The sequence below is a fragment of the Poecile atricapillus genome, chromosome W (assembly GCF_030490865.1).
Source record: "Poecile atricapillus isolate bPoeAtr1 chromosome W, bPoeAtr1.hap1, whole genome shotgun sequence".
NCBI classification, from domain to species: domain Eukaryota; kingdom Metazoa; phylum Chordata; class Aves; order Passeriformes; family Paridae; genus Poecile; species Poecile atricapillus.
Window position 1 is genome coordinate 93841854 of NC_081288.1, and position 17897 is coordinate 93859750.

At 38.1% G+C, this 17897-nt stretch overlaps 1 protein-coding gene across 5 annotated transcripts in view; it reads left to right on the forward strand.

The window, feature by feature from the left end:
• LOC131591628 (chromodomain-helicase-DNA-binding protein 1-like) overlaps positions 1 to 17897 on the forward strand; it is an 82521-nt gene that overhangs the window by 36773 nt on the left and 27851 nt on the right. For 4 of the 5 annotated variants that reach the window (XM_058862514.1, XM_058862515.1, XM_058862517.1 and 1 more), the window contains 14 exons: positions 105 to 254; positions 556 to 809; positions 6562 to 6787; positions 7674 to 7774; positions 8030 to 8208; positions 8756 to 8883; positions 8966 to 9182; positions 9798 to 9887; positions 11173 to 11363; positions 12564 to 12752; positions 12923 to 13085; positions 13197 to 13235; positions 14691 to 14843; positions 15144 to 15215. In XM_058862514.1, coding sequence (XP_058718497.1) covers positions 105 to 254; positions 556 to 809; positions 6562 to 6787; positions 7674 to 7774; positions 8030 to 8208; positions 8756 to 8883; positions 8966 to 9182; positions 9798 to 9887; positions 11173 to 11363; positions 12564 to 12752; positions 12923 to 13085; positions 13197 to 13235; positions 14691 to 14843; positions 15144 to 15215 — 2152 coding nt within the window. The remainder of the gene's footprint in view (positions 1 to 104; positions 255 to 555; positions 810 to 6561; positions 6788 to 7673; positions 7775 to 8029; positions 8209 to 8755; positions 8884 to 8965; positions 9183 to 9797; positions 9888 to 11172; positions 11364 to 12563; positions 12753 to 12922; positions 13086 to 13196; positions 13236 to 14690; positions 14844 to 15143; positions 15216 to 17897) is intronic. The other variant, XM_058862518.1, reaches the window with a different exon arrangement.

Consider the following 17897-nt stretch of genomic DNA (forward strand, 5'->3'; position numbering starts at 1 on the left):
GAAATTAAAGCAGCAAGCCTGTGGTGAGTGCTTGATTTAAAAACAAAACAACCCCCCCCCAGAAAACTAATGCAAGTTACTATTTTGTTTCTCAATATGTACAGTGAAGACTGGCAAATGTCTGGTTCAGGGTCAGTATCAGGAACTAGTTCTGATTCTGAATCAGAGGAAGATAAAGAGAAAAGCAGTTGTGAAGATAGTGAATCTGACTATGAGCCAGAAAACAAAGTCAAAAGCCGGAAACCTCCAAGCAGGTAAGAAGGTCTTACATTTTAGCTACTCTGGTACTATTTCTAATTTATAATCAAGTACTGTACGACTATACAGGCAAATGAAAAGATTAATATTTATTACAGAACTTGAAGACTTTTTTTTAATTTACAAAAGATGTTATCATACCAGTGGTTTGTGTTGAATACCTCTTCCCTGTCTGCTCCAACTGAAATTAGTGTAACTGAGCAGTCATGAAAAACATGTACTCAGAAACAAATACAGGAGGCTTATAGTTGTCCATGTTGAAACTCCACTGTTGTGTTGTATCTTATTGCCTTCAAGAATTGAGCCAAAAAGTGAAAAAAAGATTGCAGGACAGAAAAAGAGGCAGCTTGATTTGTCAGATGATGATGACTATGACAAGAGAGGATCTCGTCGCCAGGCAACAGTCAATGTTAGTTACAAAGAAGCTGAAGAAACCAAGACAGATTCTGACGACTTGTTGGAAGTTTGTGGAGAAGATGTCCCACAGCCTGAAGAAGATGAATTTGAAACTATAGAGAAGTTTATGGATAGTCGAATTGGCCGAAAAGGAGGTAATTTTGTTATCAGTGTTCTTAAGTTGCTGCACTGCATTGTGGTGCAATGTCAACAGCAATTATTCTCAGCTGTAGGTAACCTGTGATGTTTGTAAAGAAGTTTTAAAGTACCAGAAAGTAATCTTATTTTATTTTTCATACTCATAAGGATGTTTCTTTTGTAAGCCTTATAAAATAAAACATAGAACTTAAGTAACTAGAGAAGTGGTCACAGAACCAAGCCTGACAGAGCTCAAGAAGTGTATGGACAATACTCTCAGGCACATGGTGTGATTCTTGGGGATGGGCCAGGAGTTGGACTCGATAATCCTTGTGGGTCCCTTTCAACTCAGCATATTTTGTGATTCTGTGAAAGAGAAAAAATGAAGTGGAATAGAATATCACTTAAATGCATAGCATACTGTTACATCACTATTTGTACAGTTTATTGATATTTGATAGGTATAAACTCTATACAGGAGGGTGAAGAGAAAATTGAATGAATACGAGAGCTAACCAGTAGCCTGAATGGTGAAGGATGATGTTAGGAAGGCTGAACCATTGAGACTGTGATTTCAGTTATTTATTTTCAAATAGTCCCAATACAGTGCAATGGATGGTGGAATATAAAATTTCAGTGGTGCGCTTGCATGTGCATTTCTAGAACTAATCTTTTGGATAATGGTAGGGGTTTCATGTTTCTAGCAGCTGATGAGATGCAGTGTCCTGCTTGTGTGTTGCTTCTTTTTTTCCAGCGTATTCTTACTCTAGCCCCTTACTCTAATGCACAGTGTCTCTGCTGTATTAAAAGCCTTTTGGACTAGGCTTCTTATATTTTACATGCCCTTTACTATTGCAGTGTTCTGTTTCTATATCTGTCCCCTGCATCTGGTTAGGTCCACTTCCTTATTTGGCTCTCCTCACAGAAATGAGCCTGTTTCTTGCTGCTAGTGTGTTTCAGCTGTAATACTGTCTGTATTTAATTAAAAATTACCCCATATAAGATTCTGAAGATGGGGGAGAGTAGTAAAATGGGTTTAGGGAGAATTCAAGAGCAGCCCATCCCAAATAGCAGGAAGTCAAGCAAAATTGCCAGTACGCCTGCATAGATAAACAAGGAGCTCTTGGCAAAACTCAAAACCAAAGAGGAGGTATAGGGAAGGTGGAATACAGAGACACTGTCAAAGCATGCAGAGACACAGTTAGGAAACCCAAAGTCTGCTTGGCTTTGAATCTGGCAAGGGTTGTCAAGGACAGCAACAAAGGCCTCTCTATAGGTGACAAAAGGAAGATTAAGGAAAATATGGGCATACTACTGAATGACAGGATAACACAGGACATGGAAAAGGCTGAGGTACTGAATGCTTTATTCATTTCAGTCTTTACTATCAAGACCAGTCTTCAGGAATCCCTAGTCCCCAATATTGGGGAGGGAAATCTGGAGCAAAGAACATGTACCCTTGGTGGAAGATGATCAGGCCAGGGAATACTTAGGCAAACTGGACATAGATAAGTCCATGGGCCCTGATGGAATGTACCCATGAGTACTGAGGGAGCTGGCAGATGTCACTGCAAGGCCACTCAATAATTTTTGATCATGGTAACTGGGAGATGTGCCTGAGGACTGGAGGAAAGCAAATGTCATAGAATCATAGAACGGTTTGGGTTGGAAAAGACCTTCAAGGTTCATCTACTCCAATCCCCCTGCAATGAGCAGGGATGTCTTCAACTAGATCAGGTTGCTCAGAGCCCTGTTCAACCTGACTTTGAATGTTTCCATGCATCCACCACCTCTTTGGGCAACCCATGCCAGTGTTTCACCACCTTTGCCATAAAAAATTTCTTCCTTATATCTAGTGTAAATCTCCCTTTTTTTAGTTTAAAACCATTACCCCTTGTCCAATAGCAACAGGCCCTATGCAACTAAGCCTCATGCAGCTGCTCACTCACTTTCCCCTGTGGGATGGGGGAGAGTATCAGAAAAATAAAAACTGTGGAAAATAAAAATGGTGAGAAATTTCATGGGTTGAGATAAAGGCAGTTTAATAGGGAAAGCAAAAACTGCACACATAAGCAAAGCAAAACAAACAGTTCATTGACTACTTTCCATTGGCAGAGAGGTGTTCAGCCATAGCCAGGAAAGTAGGGGCCCATTATGCATGATGGTTACTTGGGAAGACAAACCACCTCTCCCAACTTCTTGTGCACCCACAGCCTACTCCCTGGTGGGGTGGTGTGAGAAGCAGCTAAGGCCTTGACTCTGTGTAAGCCCTGCTCAGCAACAACTAAAACATCCCTGATATATCAACACTGTTTCTATCACAAATTCAAAACATAGCCCCATACTGGCTACTATAAAGAAAATTAATTCTATCCCAACCAAAAGCAGAATGCCCTACTAAAAAGTTTGTTCCCATCTTTTTTATAAGTCCCCTTTAAGTATTGAAAGACCACAATAAGGTGGCGTCTTATCCATGCTGAACAACCCCAACTCTCTCAGCCTGTCGTCATAGGAGAGGTGCTCCAGCCCTCATCATTTTCATGACCCTCTTCTGGACATGCTCCAACAGATCCATATATTTCTTGTTCTAAGGACTCCAGAACTGGGCACAGTACTCCAGGTGGGGCATCACCAACAGGGAGTAGAGGGGCAGAATCACTTCCCTCGACCTGTTGGCCACACTTCTTTTGATGCAGCCCAGGATACGGTTGGCTTTTTGGATTCTGATAGCACATTGCTGGCTCATGTCCAGCCTTTTATCTACCAGTACTCCCAAGTCCTTCTCCACAGGGCTGCTCTCAATCCCTTCATCCCCCAGCCTGTATTGATACCAGGGATTGTCTCAACCCAGGTGCCAGACTGCCGCGGTGACGGAAAGCCCGGAGCACCGTGACTTCTCTAGAGGCAGCCTTGAGAAAGGCTGGTCCGAAGCACGTGTGAGCAGCTTCGAGCGGTCGAGTGATTCCAGCTCAGCGGTAGTAGTGATTTCAGCTTGGCTCGGCTCGGCGGCGGCGGTGGGCAGGCAACACAGGAAGCAGGGACGAGAAAGCTGGTCCAGCGTTCCACCGAGGCACAAGCCTTTATTCAGGCAGAGCTTCGGCAAAGGGTGCTGGTAACAGCGAATCCGCCGAACAGGGGAAAACCCGGGATATTTATGGGGAAGGAGAGGGGCAGGGGGAGCCCGAGATACATGTATCGGGGTGGGACAGCAGGGGGGAACACCAATGGGGCACAACAGTTTAACATATCTAACTCAAAGACTCCTGGGAGCGATACATTGTCTCTCTCTGAGTAAAAGGTGTCTTGCCTCCAGGAGAGAGCCAGGATCTCAGGCCCCGCAGGCTCCTCCGCACCCACACCAGACCTTGCACTTGGCCTTCTTGAACCTTGTGAGGTTCCCATGGGCCCACTTGTTGAGCTTGTTCAGGTCCCTCTGGATGGCATCCCATCCTTCAGGTGTGTCAGTGGCAGCACTCAGCTTGTCATTGTCTGCAAACTTGCTGAGGGTGCACTCAATCACTTCATCTATGTTATTTATGAAGATATTTAATAACATTGGTCCCAATATGGGCCCCTGAGGGACACCACTCATCACTGATCTCCATCCAGACATGGAACCAATTCCTTATCCATGAAGTAGTCCACCAATTTAGAGAAGGATGTTGCAGGGGACTGTTGCCTAGCAAGGCAGACACCCTGGTTCAAGAGCAGCACGGTGGCCAAGCTCAGGCCACTCGGTCCAAACCCGCACACAAGCATCAATGTGATGGATGGCAGAAATGGCGTTTATTGCTGGAGAATTTGACACTTTATAACCTAGGTTCACAGTGTTACTCCCATCTGCTTTCATCACAGCTAGGTGCTATTGGCTAATTAGGGGGGTCATTACCATACACTGTAGAGATGGGGGGTTACTATCTTTCCGTTACATCCCGATATCTTCCGTCCGCCGGACCCTAGCTTTCACAGGGGACCGTGTCAAAGGCTGTACAGAAGTCCAGATAAATGACATCTGTAGCTCTTCCCTTGTCCCCTGATGGAGTCACTCCATCATAGAAGACCACTAGGTTGGTCAAGCAGGACTTGCCCTTTGTGAAGCCATGCTGGCTGTCCCAAATCACATCCCTGTCCTCCATGTGCCTTAGCACAGCTTTTAGGAGGATCTGTTCCATGGTCTTCCAGGGAAGAGGTGAGGCTGACAGGTCGGTAGTTTCCAGGCTCCTCCTTTCTACCCTTTTTAAAGATGGGTGTAATGTTCCCCTTTTTCCAGTCACCTGGGACTTCACCTGACTGCCATGATTTTTTTAATATCATGGAGAGTGGCTTGGCAACTACATCAGCCGATTCCCTCAGGACTCTGGGATGCATCTCATCAGGTCCCTGTCACGATCCTCTAGCACAAGTGGGAGTCATGAGAGGTTTGTTTGATCTCAGTGCAAAAAGGACACAAAGGGATTTCAGTTTAAATCACAACAGCAATAATGCACCTTTATTTTAGTGCCAACAACATGGATTATGCAATAGATGAGAAGGAGAGAAAGAGAGTGGGATAGAGGCAAAGTGAAAAGAGTGAAAAAAAAGGGGGGGATTTATAGTTATCAACAGATGAGATGGGGTCGCTGGTGTCTTCTTCCGTGGGGAGATCGCTCTCGAAGAAAGTAACTTAGAAAAGTCACTTTTATAGTCTTTTTCAAAAGCGAGGGGCAGCTGGCCAAGAAGTGGGGAAATTCATATGCTATTGTGATGAGGCCCATTTCTCTGGGAAGCAGGTGTAAGGTATAGAACAGGCTGCTCCTTACAAGTCCCTGCTCACCAGCAGGAATGAAGGCAGTATACCATGGCAGCACAGCAAGCACACCTGCAAACAATCACTTGGCCAGCATCCACCTCTACCAGGCCAGAACCCCTGTACAAAGTCCCTCGGGGTCTTCAGGGTCTTAGTCTCTGTTCTTGCAATGGTCATGAGGCAAATGAGGGAAACTTCGGACCGTCTCTTACAGTCCCAAAGACTTATTTATGTTCGGATTCCTCAGGTGGTCTCAAATCTGATCTTCACTTACAATGGGAGAGACTTTGCCTCCTCAGTTCCTGCCTTGACTGAGGAAAAAAAGTTGTTGAGTACCTCATCCTTCTACTCATCTGTTGTTACCAGTTTGCATGTTGGAGTTGTCCAGAGAGGTGGTGGAGTTTCCCTCCTTGGAGATATTCAGAAGCTATCTGGACATGGTCTTGGGCAACTGGTTCTAAGTGACCTTGTTTGAGCATAGAGGTTGGACCAATGACCTTCAGAAGTCACATCCAACCTCAACCATTCTTTGATTCTGTAAATTTTATTTATAGCATCCATAGTAATAATTGAATAGTAGGCTATTGAAGTCTCAAGGCTGACTAAGCACAATTCCCAATATCTGTTATATTCTCAAAGATGAGAAGGACATAGCAAAGATGACAGCAAGCATTGTTAGTGGACCACTCTCTCAGGATCATTTGAAAGATTAGGAATGCTAAGAAAATTCTCATGAGAAGAGATACTATAGGTTAGATGCAGTGTTTTTTGGTTGCTTTTTTTGAATCTTGTTGGTATACTCGTGCATGTGTTAATATAGCTGCATCATAATTCTTCAAATAAGACTGACATAAGCATTGTAGGTATAATTAATCAAGTTGCAGCTTCATATAAGAGGATCACAAATTGCTTTCTGCAGTGTGGTTTTTTACTGGTTAATTTATGGCAGTGCATCGAGCCTTATGGTGTGGTTTCTTTATTAGCCACTGGTGCTGCAACCACCATCTATGCAGTTGAGGCAGATGGTGACCCAAATACTGGGTTTGAAAAGTCAAAGGAGCCAGGAGAAATACAGTATCTTATTAAATGGAAAGGCTGGTCACACATCCATAATACATGGGAAACTGAGGAAACACTGAAGCAACAAAATGTTAAAGGAATGAAGAAACTGGACAACTACAAGAAAAAGGATCAGGAAACAAAACGCTGGTGAGTATTTTTATAATGATTTCCATGTTGCATATTTTTGTAACAATTTAGATGTTTTTAAGTGCCTGTACAACAGGAAGGCGAGCTCTAAAGTTGAAGCTTTCCTAACACCTTATGATCATGTAAGATTCTGAGCACACCAACTTTACTTGCGCAAGTGACAATACTCACACATCTTGTAAAATCAGGGCTTTAAGGAAGCAGCTTCTGCACCTAGATTTAAATATGTCTGTTATAAATGAAGTTTTAACAAGATGGGTGGTGGGTTTTCTGGTTTTGTTTAAAATCTTAACTTTTACTAATTTTGTCATTGACTGTATTTTGGTCAGAGTTCTTTGGGAATTGCTTCTGATTAAAAAAAATCAGAAATGGCTAAAGCACTCAAAACATTACAGCATTTAGTTTTCTAGGCTCAAACTTCTGTCAAAGCCTCAGAACCAAGAAATGAGAAAAATCCTTACATTTTAGTGCTATGTTATGGTATTCCATTTTATTAGTATGTTTAATATAATCTATGAACAGTGGTGGAATTTTTAGTGACTCATAAGATAGATTCTTATAGTGAGCCATCTGTGCTGTTCTGTGAAAATGCCATGTGAAGTACACTAACTGTATTGAGGACAGATATTGTAAATTATCTGCATGACTAGTATAATATGTAGCTGATAGTAATTTCTTTTTATAAGCTTCCTCGGTCATCAGTGATAATGTACCTAGGCCAGATGCAACACTTTTATAGCAGGAATTCCTGAGTTGTAGCTTCTCCAAAGAAGCTCTCTAAGCAGCATTCCTATGGTGCTTACATTCAGAGCTTTAAAATTGCCAGATTTTCTTAGTTTTAGAACTGCACAATGTAGTAAGTGCTGCAAATGAATTCCCGTTTCAGGCTGAAAAATGCTTCTCCAGAAGATGTGGAATATTATAACTGCCAGCAGGAACTTACAGATGATCTACATAAACAGTATCAAATAGTGGAGAGGATAATTGGTACGTGACAAACTTCCAGATAGAAAACAGTGTTGAGAATATTACAAGTTTATTGCTTGCACGTTGAATGTATAGTTAAAAAATTTAGGTTATTAATACCCCTAGCAGCTTAAGTCAAAACTAAATCTTTGATGAAAAGTTATCATACTGTCTTTGCTGTGAAATTAGTTCATGTTGTCTTATCACCTAAAATGAGTGCTTTCTTAAAATACAGAAAGAAAATACTGATCTGGTATCTCTGATGTGTTTCTGCAGCTCATTCAAATCAGAAATCAGCAGCTGGTTATCCAGATTACTATTGCAAATGGCAAGGTCTGCCTTACTCAGAATGTAGCTGGGAAGATGGTGCTCTCATTGCCAAAAAATTTCAGACATGTATTGATGAGTATTTTAGCAGAAACCAATCTAAGACTACTCCATTTAAGGACTGCAAGGTGAGTTTGTAATTTCAATGGATTTATACAGTTGTAATATTTTTTTTAAAAGCTGATCTATTTTATGCATTCAAAAATGTATATTATAAAACATTTTTGAATGCTGTCCAGAACAGTAATAGTGATAGCTATATTTATGTATGTAGGAAGTATTACTATTAAGAATAGACTTTGGTGTCCCTGCCCATGGCAGGGGGGTTGGAACTAGATATTTTTTAAGGTCCTTTCCAACCCAACCCATTCTATGATTCTATATTTGCTCCTACTTATTTTATTGCCATTCAAAGATGGAATTGTTTATTACTTTAATTTGTTTTAAAAGTAACCTTTGTGAATGAGTTCTTGTCACTTCTGTTGTGAAATTTAGATCAGCAAACTAATTTTAGCTTGCAAATGGGTGGATATTGTTATATTGCCTAGATGGTTGTCATGAATAAAGATTAGACTTGGTGACCAAACAGAATCCTACTGCTACTTTGTTTCTATAAGAAGATATTTTGGTAACTTCACTTAGTAGTAGGACTGATGCTCAATTTGCTTTTGACAGATTCTAAAACAGAGGCCGAGGTTTGTTGCACTAAAGAAGCAACCATCTTATATTGGAGGACATGAAGGTTTAGAGTTAAGAGATTATCAGTTAAATGGACTGAACTGGCTTGCCCACTCATGGTGCAAGTAAGTAGTCTTAAATTAGTCTTGCTGGTTTTAACTTGAAAGCATTTATAAATTTTGTTTGTTTGTTTGTTTGTTTTTTTAGAGGGAATAGTTGTATTCTTGCAGATGAAATGGGTCTGGGTAAAACAATACAAACAATTTCTTTTCTGAACTACCTGTTTCACGAACATCAACTGTATGGGCCTTTCTTGCTAGTCGTGCCACTTTCTACCTTGACATCTTGGCAAAGAGAGATTCAAACTTGGGCTCCTGAAATGAATGCTGTGGTTTACTTAGGAGATATAACTAGCAGAAATATGGTGAGTATTTCTTTGTATCATTGGAAATATTAGTGGTAAATAAGACTCACTTCATGTTCCTGTCTTATACTAATCTCCAATATTTTGATTCAGAATGAGCAAATAATTATTTGAAACATTGCATGTGGTTAAAATGCAAATTATAAGCATAAATTTTGATCTGATATGAATGAATGTGAAAAATTTCATTCTTGCTTAATAATAAAAAGGATTAAAAATGCAACCTTGCATTTGAAAATAAATTGTCTTTTGTCATGCGATTATTTAGGTGCATAAAATAAATATTTCAGCCACACAGACATAATCTTAATTTGTTTTCTGAAAGGAAGAATATAAGGAACCTTATCCATTAAAGTTTAAAAACAAACAAAAAACACAAATGAAAAACCCAAAACACACACAAAAATCTACAAAAACCACCAACCAAACAAAAGCTAACAAATCCCCCCCCACACTGTTTAATAACTTTAAGAATAAAAGCTTCATGTTATGTTCCTTGTTCATGATCAGATTCTTGTATGTCACTTAACATCTATATTGCTATAGTACCTGAAGTCATCCTGATCAATAAGACCTTTTTTCTCTAGCTTACAGTTTGCTTGATTCTTCTTGTAGATAAGAACTCATGAATGGATGCATCCACAGACCAAGCGATTAAAATTTAATATACTTCTAACAACTTATGAAATTTTGCTGAAGGATAAGGTAATGACACTTCTTCAGGGAGATACAAATCATTTGTACAGTGTAAAATTCCTTTAGAGTTGGCACATATTTGGATTCTGGGGTGTTAGATGGATGGGGGAGTATGACAGCTTTACTCTTGGAAGTATGACGGTTGTTTTCTTTAAGCACTTCTAGATTTTATGTATGCGTAGTTAGACTTTCTGCCCCCTCCCTTAATCCACATATCAAGTGGGTAAAACTTATTTTTCTTCAGTTTGCTTGTGCTTCACATTGTTACCAAAAATCCGTAAAAATAAAACTCCTTAACACAAATGTAGCATGAAGAAGCAGTCATTCTTTATTTGGCTGAATGCATGAGGGGATATCTCCTCTGAAATACATGCTAAGTACAGGAAACTTCCTGTTTATATGCTCTATTTTACATACATATTCATAGGTTTTCCCAGAAGTAACATACATGTGATAATCATTTCCCCAAAGTCATTAATATATGTTCCCTCCCCTTTATGCCTGTGTTCTGTTCTGGGGCTCTCTGTCATACCTGACCGCAACACCTGACCACCTGGTGAACTAATAAAAGTTGGCACAACTGGGCTGGTTGCTTTCCAGGTCTTCGTACAGAACAAGCATTGTGTGGTTCTATAGGCCAGTATATTTTGAAGATTAAGCATTGTATTAACCCACCAGCTGCAAACATTTCTTCATCTGTCAACAACATTGCTATAGTAATTTCTTTGCATCTCAAAATCTCTACTTTCCTGTTAGTCATCCAGGAACTGAAAAAACAAACCAGTCCATAGCTCCAAACACCTGTAATTCACAACTCTGAAACCTCATGTTTTTTCTTTGTATTTGTGTGTGCAGTATTACATATATTACTACTCTCTTCATGATCATAGCATATGAAGTTATTGTTAATCATAACAGCATATGATAGTTATAATAAAAAAGTTCTGCTTGCTGGCTTTCTATTTCATTTGTTTGTACATGCTGAAGTGAGTCAATAGTGGATTTTTGTTGGGGGTTTTTTGTCAATTGAAAATGCATAGATCAGCTTTTTGTCTTCTTCCTCCCCCTAAGTATAAACTTGGTTTATACTTTCTTTTTAATCTTGGGATGCCTGCATAGCCTTTTGTTGAATCTAGCAAACATAAAACCCCTAATTAATACTAAAAATATATAGGTTTCCTTTTTTATTAAAATAAAAGGAGCGATGGTGTATATATAACCTTATGTAAAATGTCAGACATTGCATAATATATTAACTTGTATAATGTCTTTTCCTTCCCCCAATTTCTTGAAGTCATTCCTTGGTGGTCTGAATTGGGTATTTATAGGAGTTGATGAAGCCCATCGTTTAAAAAATGATGATTCCCTTCTGTACAAGACTTTAATAGACTTTAAGTCTAATCATCGTCTTCTTATTACTGGAACCCCTCTGCAAAACTCCCTTAAAGAGCTTTGGTCTTTGCTGCACTTCATCATGCCAGAAAAGTAAGGAATGTGATGGGGAGGGAGGTTTGTTGGGTTTATTTGGGTTTTTTTTGTGGTCAAGTTTCTTATGGTCAAGTATTGTAGTGATTGGAGAATCAGTAAAGAATTGCATTGTGAAATAGTTTTAATATTTTTTATAAAATAGATGCACATATTTTTCATGCTGCTCTGGATAAATTGTTTTGGTAGCAGCTATCACTTTTTGTTTTGGCAGTTCAGAAAAGAGATGGATTGATGTATGGCTCAGAACCTTGCAAACATGCTTCATCTTAATTTAAAAGGAAAATCATATGGATTTGCTGTAGGGAAATAGAATGGGGCTGAGGATGTAATCTTTTCTGTGTTAGTACCATGAATGAAAGCCACAATGCCCAATACCCAGTAATTAATTCAGGCACATGGTGTGATTCTTGGGGTAGTCCTGTGCAAGGCCAGGAGTTGGACTTCGATGATCTTTGTGGGTCTCTTCCAACTCAGGACATTCCATGATTCTGTGATTCAGGCAGCCAATTTACCCTTACAGTTTGTATAGAATAGGTTTATTATGTTGACATTGTTCTATACTGACCTCTGTTTATATTTGGAATAAATAAGAGCACATCTTCCTTTTCAAATATCTTGTAAACACAAAGCATTGTAGCTCAAATTAATTTCAGTGCTATGCATTGCATTGACTTCTTCAGAACCTTACAAACAAAGCCACTAAGTTTGTTGTCTGGCACCTGTTCTTCATTTGATCAAAAAATGCATTCTCTTAGTCTGTTAGCACATACCCCACAGGATAATCACATTTCAGCTAGTCCATACAAGTGGCAAAAGGTATGTGGTCTATTCTCTTGCACTTTCTCCAGCTATACAACTACTTTTTCATGCTGCTCTTGAGAAATATTGAATTTCTATATCCTTCTACCTGTGTTTCCATGCAGAAAAGTAAAATGTTGTGTTTTCACTGAAGAAATTAAAATTCAGGAGTTTGTTTTGAATTTTCATTCTGCAAAAGTTTGTTAATTTCCATTCTCCTATTTGCAGACAAAATATTTGGAATTTCTTGTGAGATGCAAATTCAGAAACTTATTAAATAAAACAGAGGGGAGTAGTAAAGAAGTCCATTTGTCTTTGTGCACATGGTATATTTATGGTCTTTGTGTGTCTGTGTTCATGGTATGTCATTATTTTACCTTTATTCTTTCTATGTTGAAGGTTTTCTTCCTGGGAAGATTTTGAAGAGGAGCATGGCAAAGGGAGAGAGTTTGGTTATGCAAGTCTTCACAAAGAACTTGAACCATTTTTACTCAGAAGAGTTAAAAAAGATGTAGAAAAGTCTTTACCTGCTAAGGTTGAACAAATTTTGAGGATGGAAATGAGTGCATTGCAAAAGCAATATTACAAGTAAGTAATGACACCTTTTCCTGCTATTTTAATGACATTTCTATATAAAAAAATACTGAAGTGTAATAGTTTTCATAATGCAATTTTAATTGATATTTTGAGAGCTTACATCCTTCATATTTCCACAAATGGTTAGAAATTACTTCCATTGTGCACATTCTGTATCATAGGTGGATTTTAACCAGGAATTATAAAGCCCTGAGTAAAGGTTCAAAAGGCAGTACCTCGGGCTTTTTGAACATTATGATGGAACTCAAGAAGTGCTGTAACCATTGCTACCTCATTAAACCACCAGATGCTAATGAATTCTATAATAAACAGGAAGCCTTACAGGTAATACCATTTAAAAAAAAAAATTAAGTCATTTTACATCTCTAATATGCATGCAATAATTTTATAGTGTTCTGTCAATTTATTTGTTCTTATTAAATTATGTTAAGAAAGACCGAGTTCTCTATCAAATGTGCATCCTGGGTTTTACAGGTAAGTGAATTGATTACCTTTCTGTTTGTTTCTTAACTGGAACTGAATAATAGAGAAATCAATACTAAATAAAATATCCTTGGCTTGAATTATGATCAAAATAAAAAGGAAATAGTTTGAAAGAGTCTGCATTTTCAGACTAAATAAGCTTAAGACCTATTTTAAACCCAGAATAAAATAAAACAGTTAAATAAGCAGATAAATTGAATATAAGTGTAAATGTATGTGACTGGTGGTGGTACACAAACAATCCATGTGATAGCAGAAAGTATTCTGCTGGATCTCTTTAAACTTAGTCTAGTTGTTTTGTTGTTATAAATGAAAGCAATTATAGCATCACTACCAAAGATGATCTGTGATTGTGTTGTGGGTTTATACTTTGGATTTTTTGTAAAGATTAACTAATCTTTGTACTAAAACTATTGAGAACCACAGCAACAAATAAAAAATATAATTTATGAAGTTTATAACACCATAAATGTTTCAAAAGATCAAGGTGTTTTTTCTGTACACTTTGAAGTTTATAATGTAGAAACTTTCCCAAAACTCCTTGATTGAAATCATAAGTTGTCACTGCACAAGCTATTTTATATTATAAAATGCTTATCAAAGCTAAAGGATGTTTGCAACTTGGCATACTCTAACTACTTAAATTTATAATTAATCTCATCAGAACCATTCACCCATTATTGCTAATATTTGCATACTTGTGACAGTTATTTCCTTGGCTCATCTGAATAAGCTTTGTTAGCTCTAATTATGAATGATACATCCTTCTCATTTCTGGCATAAAAAATAAAAACACCTAACTCCCAATTTTTTATTCCCCAAAATTCTATCCTGAGCCTCTTCAGCTAGAGGCCTAATGATTTCAACATTAAATTCAGCATGCCACCTGAGTTTCTGTTCTAAATATTTCGACTGGAGCTGAGAAGGTTGAACATTGTAACCCAGCTAAAGCATGTTGACTTGTGTTAACAGGATTCCTTTCACTTTTATCTTGCCAGAAAAACTTGACTGATTAGGCATTGTTTAAAAATACTTAAGAGGATCAAGTAGCAATGCTTAGGTCTGTTCAAAAGACAGAAAGTGAAGAGCAAGTAGTGCTAAGGTAGTCAGGTAGTCTCATTGTTTATTTGATAGAAGAGAATTTGAGTCTACACTGTAACTGCTCTAACTCATAGCACAGTATATTTGCTTAACATTTAAATGAAATGTTAAGATGCTGTTTTATGAGCCAGAGCTAGAAATGCATTTATTTGAAAAGCATGCTAGTTGGTACCCCTGTTGATTTCAATTAGAGCACTTAAAGCTTTTATAATGAGTTTTACAAGATCAGGACTGACTAAATGCTTATACAACTTTCATATTCAGTTAATGAATGTCTAACCATCTGCAGTGTATTTTAGTGTTGAGGTGAACTTACTTTGTGATACACACTTTCTTGTCTTGTAGCATTTAATACGTAGCAGTGGAAAACTAATCCTTCTTGACAAGCTACTGATTCGTCTACGAGAACGTGGCAACAGAGTACTGATTTTCTCTCAGATGGTGAGGATGCTAGACATCCTAGCAGAGTATTTGAAGTACCGTCAGTTTCCCTTTCAGGTAAGAATTTTGCAGGTAGTAGTCAAGAAGCCTAGATTTTTACCATTTTATCTTTAAAAAAGTTTCCTTTTTGTAGAATGATTTATGAAAGTTTAATTTTTCTGTACAGTAAAAGACAAGCAATTACTATATGCCTAATAGTATTTTGAAATGAAACTGATTAACTGGAAGTGTTACATTATTTTTGTTCTTCCCCCCACCCCCACCCCCCCCCAACTGGTTTGGCAATTGAGAATTCAAGTTGCTCTGGATAGAATATAGTAGGAGTTCCTTTTTAACTGTATCATTCAATCTTTTTAGAGACTTGATGGATCAATAAAAGGGGAATTGAGGAAACAAGCCTTGGATCATTTTAATGCAGAAGGCTCAGAGGTATGGTATAAGTGGGTGGTGGTTGTTTTTTTAATCTACTCAGCTTTTTTTTTTCTTCTAGGAAATAGAACAAATGTTGCACAAAAACTGAAGATAAAATAAAGTGAAGGATGTATTAGGTTGAAATTCCATTGCTATTGCAGAGACTATAAGGTTTACAACCCATGCAACAAAAAAAATCCCCAAAACCAACCAACAAAAAAAAATTAAAAAAGCTAAGAGGAGATTCACTAGGAAACACAGAATTTATAAAAATGGTGTTTATAAGTAATATAACTACATAGTTATATTTTTAGATTTTTATCAGTGCTCTTTAATTTTAATTTTTAAGTGCTGTTTAGAAACCTAAGAATTTAATTTGTTGTGTAGGACTTAATCCTTCAATTTTTATTGGAGCACTGAACTTTAACACAAATTTTTGACATCAAATACCTACTTAAGCAATGGGCAGAATTAAGTTGTGTATATCCTTGCATAAAGAAAAAAATATCTTGAATAGATTTAAATCTGGCTTCTGTTCATTTTTTGCCTCTTATTTTCTTGCTGTGGAAGAAACTGAAGAACTGATTTCTAACCACTGTTTGTGTACCACTTAAGATTCCTGGTTTATTTAGGTTTCCTATTATGAAAACCATTCCATACCTTTGATAATCTTAGGTCTTTTGTCCTATACTGACAGGGTTTTTCAGTAATAGAAGCATAGCATTTGTCAATTGCTGCTGAACTTATGTTTCTGCTATGGTTGAGGAGGAAGGACTTCATTTCATAACATAAACTTCAGATATTTTTTAAATACAGAAGTTAGTTCTGTTTTAAATTTCTAGTACAGACATATTTGCCTTTTTCTAGAATCCTTGTAGGTAGTTGTACTGTACAGTTTTTAAGATAAAGGGGGATCTAAATCTCACATGGTATTCAAGAATGAAGACAAACTATGGAGTTGTGCAGCAATAAAATTGTTACCTGTTTTATTCTTTATTTCTTTCCTAATAATAAATTTCATGCCTTTTTTTTTTTGCTAATACTGAGCTAACATATTCATGGAAATATTTACAACTCCAAGGACTCATTCCTTAGCAGTAATGGCCTCTATTAGCTTTGACTGTAGTTAAAACTCAAATTTATTTCCTATTTATCTTTAGTTTCATATGTTTTTTATTGCCTTTCTCATAAGATTCTTCTTTAGTCCTTTGTAGTTGACCCTGAATAACTCCATATCATCTGCAAACTTTGTCACCTCATTACTCATCATATTTTCATATTCTTTATGAATATGTTGAAGAACATTGACCCCAGCAGAACACTTTAATTTTCTTTACAAAAAAACAGATGGACTTGGACACACATGAGGCTTTAACAATAAGGGGTGGTGGTGTATTTTTGGCAGTGTTTTGCTTGGTTTTTTTCTCCCCAAGTGGCTTTTGTTCATCTTCTAGAGTGCTGCTTCCTTTAAACCATGGAGAAGCCGATAACTGTTCGCAAGAGAAGTTGATATCAGTTTGCTTTATACTTATACAAGGTCTGACTGGACTGGAGTTGTCTTCATAGCAGCTCATATGTTGCTGTGTTTTACATTTGTGATAAAAAACAATACTAATAACACACCAGTGTGTTAGCTGTTGCTGAACATTGTTTACATAGTATCAAGGCCTTCTCTGTTTCTCATTCTGCTCTTCCAGTGAATAGATTGGGTGGTGCACACGAGGTTGGGAGTGGACATAACCAGGCAGATGGCCTGAACTAACTAGAGATATTCCATGCCATATAACATCATGCTCAACAATAAAAAAAGTAGAGGAAGGGGTCTAGGGAGATTAGCCATCTTTTGCTTGGGAATTGTCTGGGCATCAGTCCTGCCTATGGGAAGGTGGCAAGAGATTGAATTTGCATCACTTGTTCTGTTTTGTTTTCTTTCTCTCTTTTTCCACTCCTTTGCTTATTAAACAATTTTTATCTTGACCCCCAAGTTTCCCTGCTTTCAGTCTTCCTTTCTTCTTCCCCTGTCCCACTGGGGGTGTGGGCATGAAGTGATTGTGTGGCTGCGTGGTGCTTAACTGCCTATAAAAATACTAGCTGGTCTAAAGAAAACAGTGGACTGATACTTGTTGAAGATGAAGGTGATCACCTGACTAATAGAGATAAAAAAAAAGTGGAGGCATTCAATGTGTTTTTAGCCTCAGTCTTTAATACTTATAGACCTTAGGCTGCCTGGTCCACTGAGTCAGAAGACCATGAGTGTGGAAACAGTGCCTTTTCATTTGTGGACACTGAAATTGTGAGGGACCAGCTGTATCAGCTAAATGTTCATCAGTCCATGGGGCCTGATGGGATTCATCCCAGAGTACTAAATGAGCTAGAGGATGTTAGAGCAGGACCTCTCTTGATCATCTACCAAAGGTCTTTGGAGTCTGGGGAGGTCCCTGCTGACTGGAAGCTGTTATAAATACACTCGAGAGAGTGTTAAAGTTTAATCAAAGGAAAGTTTTATTAATTATAGCAAGCTAGCAATAAGCAAAAGTTTTACAGTGTTGGACGGCTGGGAAGCGATCCCGCTTCTCCGTTGCCGTGCTTCCGTTTTCCGTGTGTCCTCCTTTAATCGGTCCGGCTCTCCGATGACGTGTCCTTTCTCGGGTATTTCTGCGCCTGCGTCTCTAGCTGTTAGGGATCTTCTTCTACTTTATC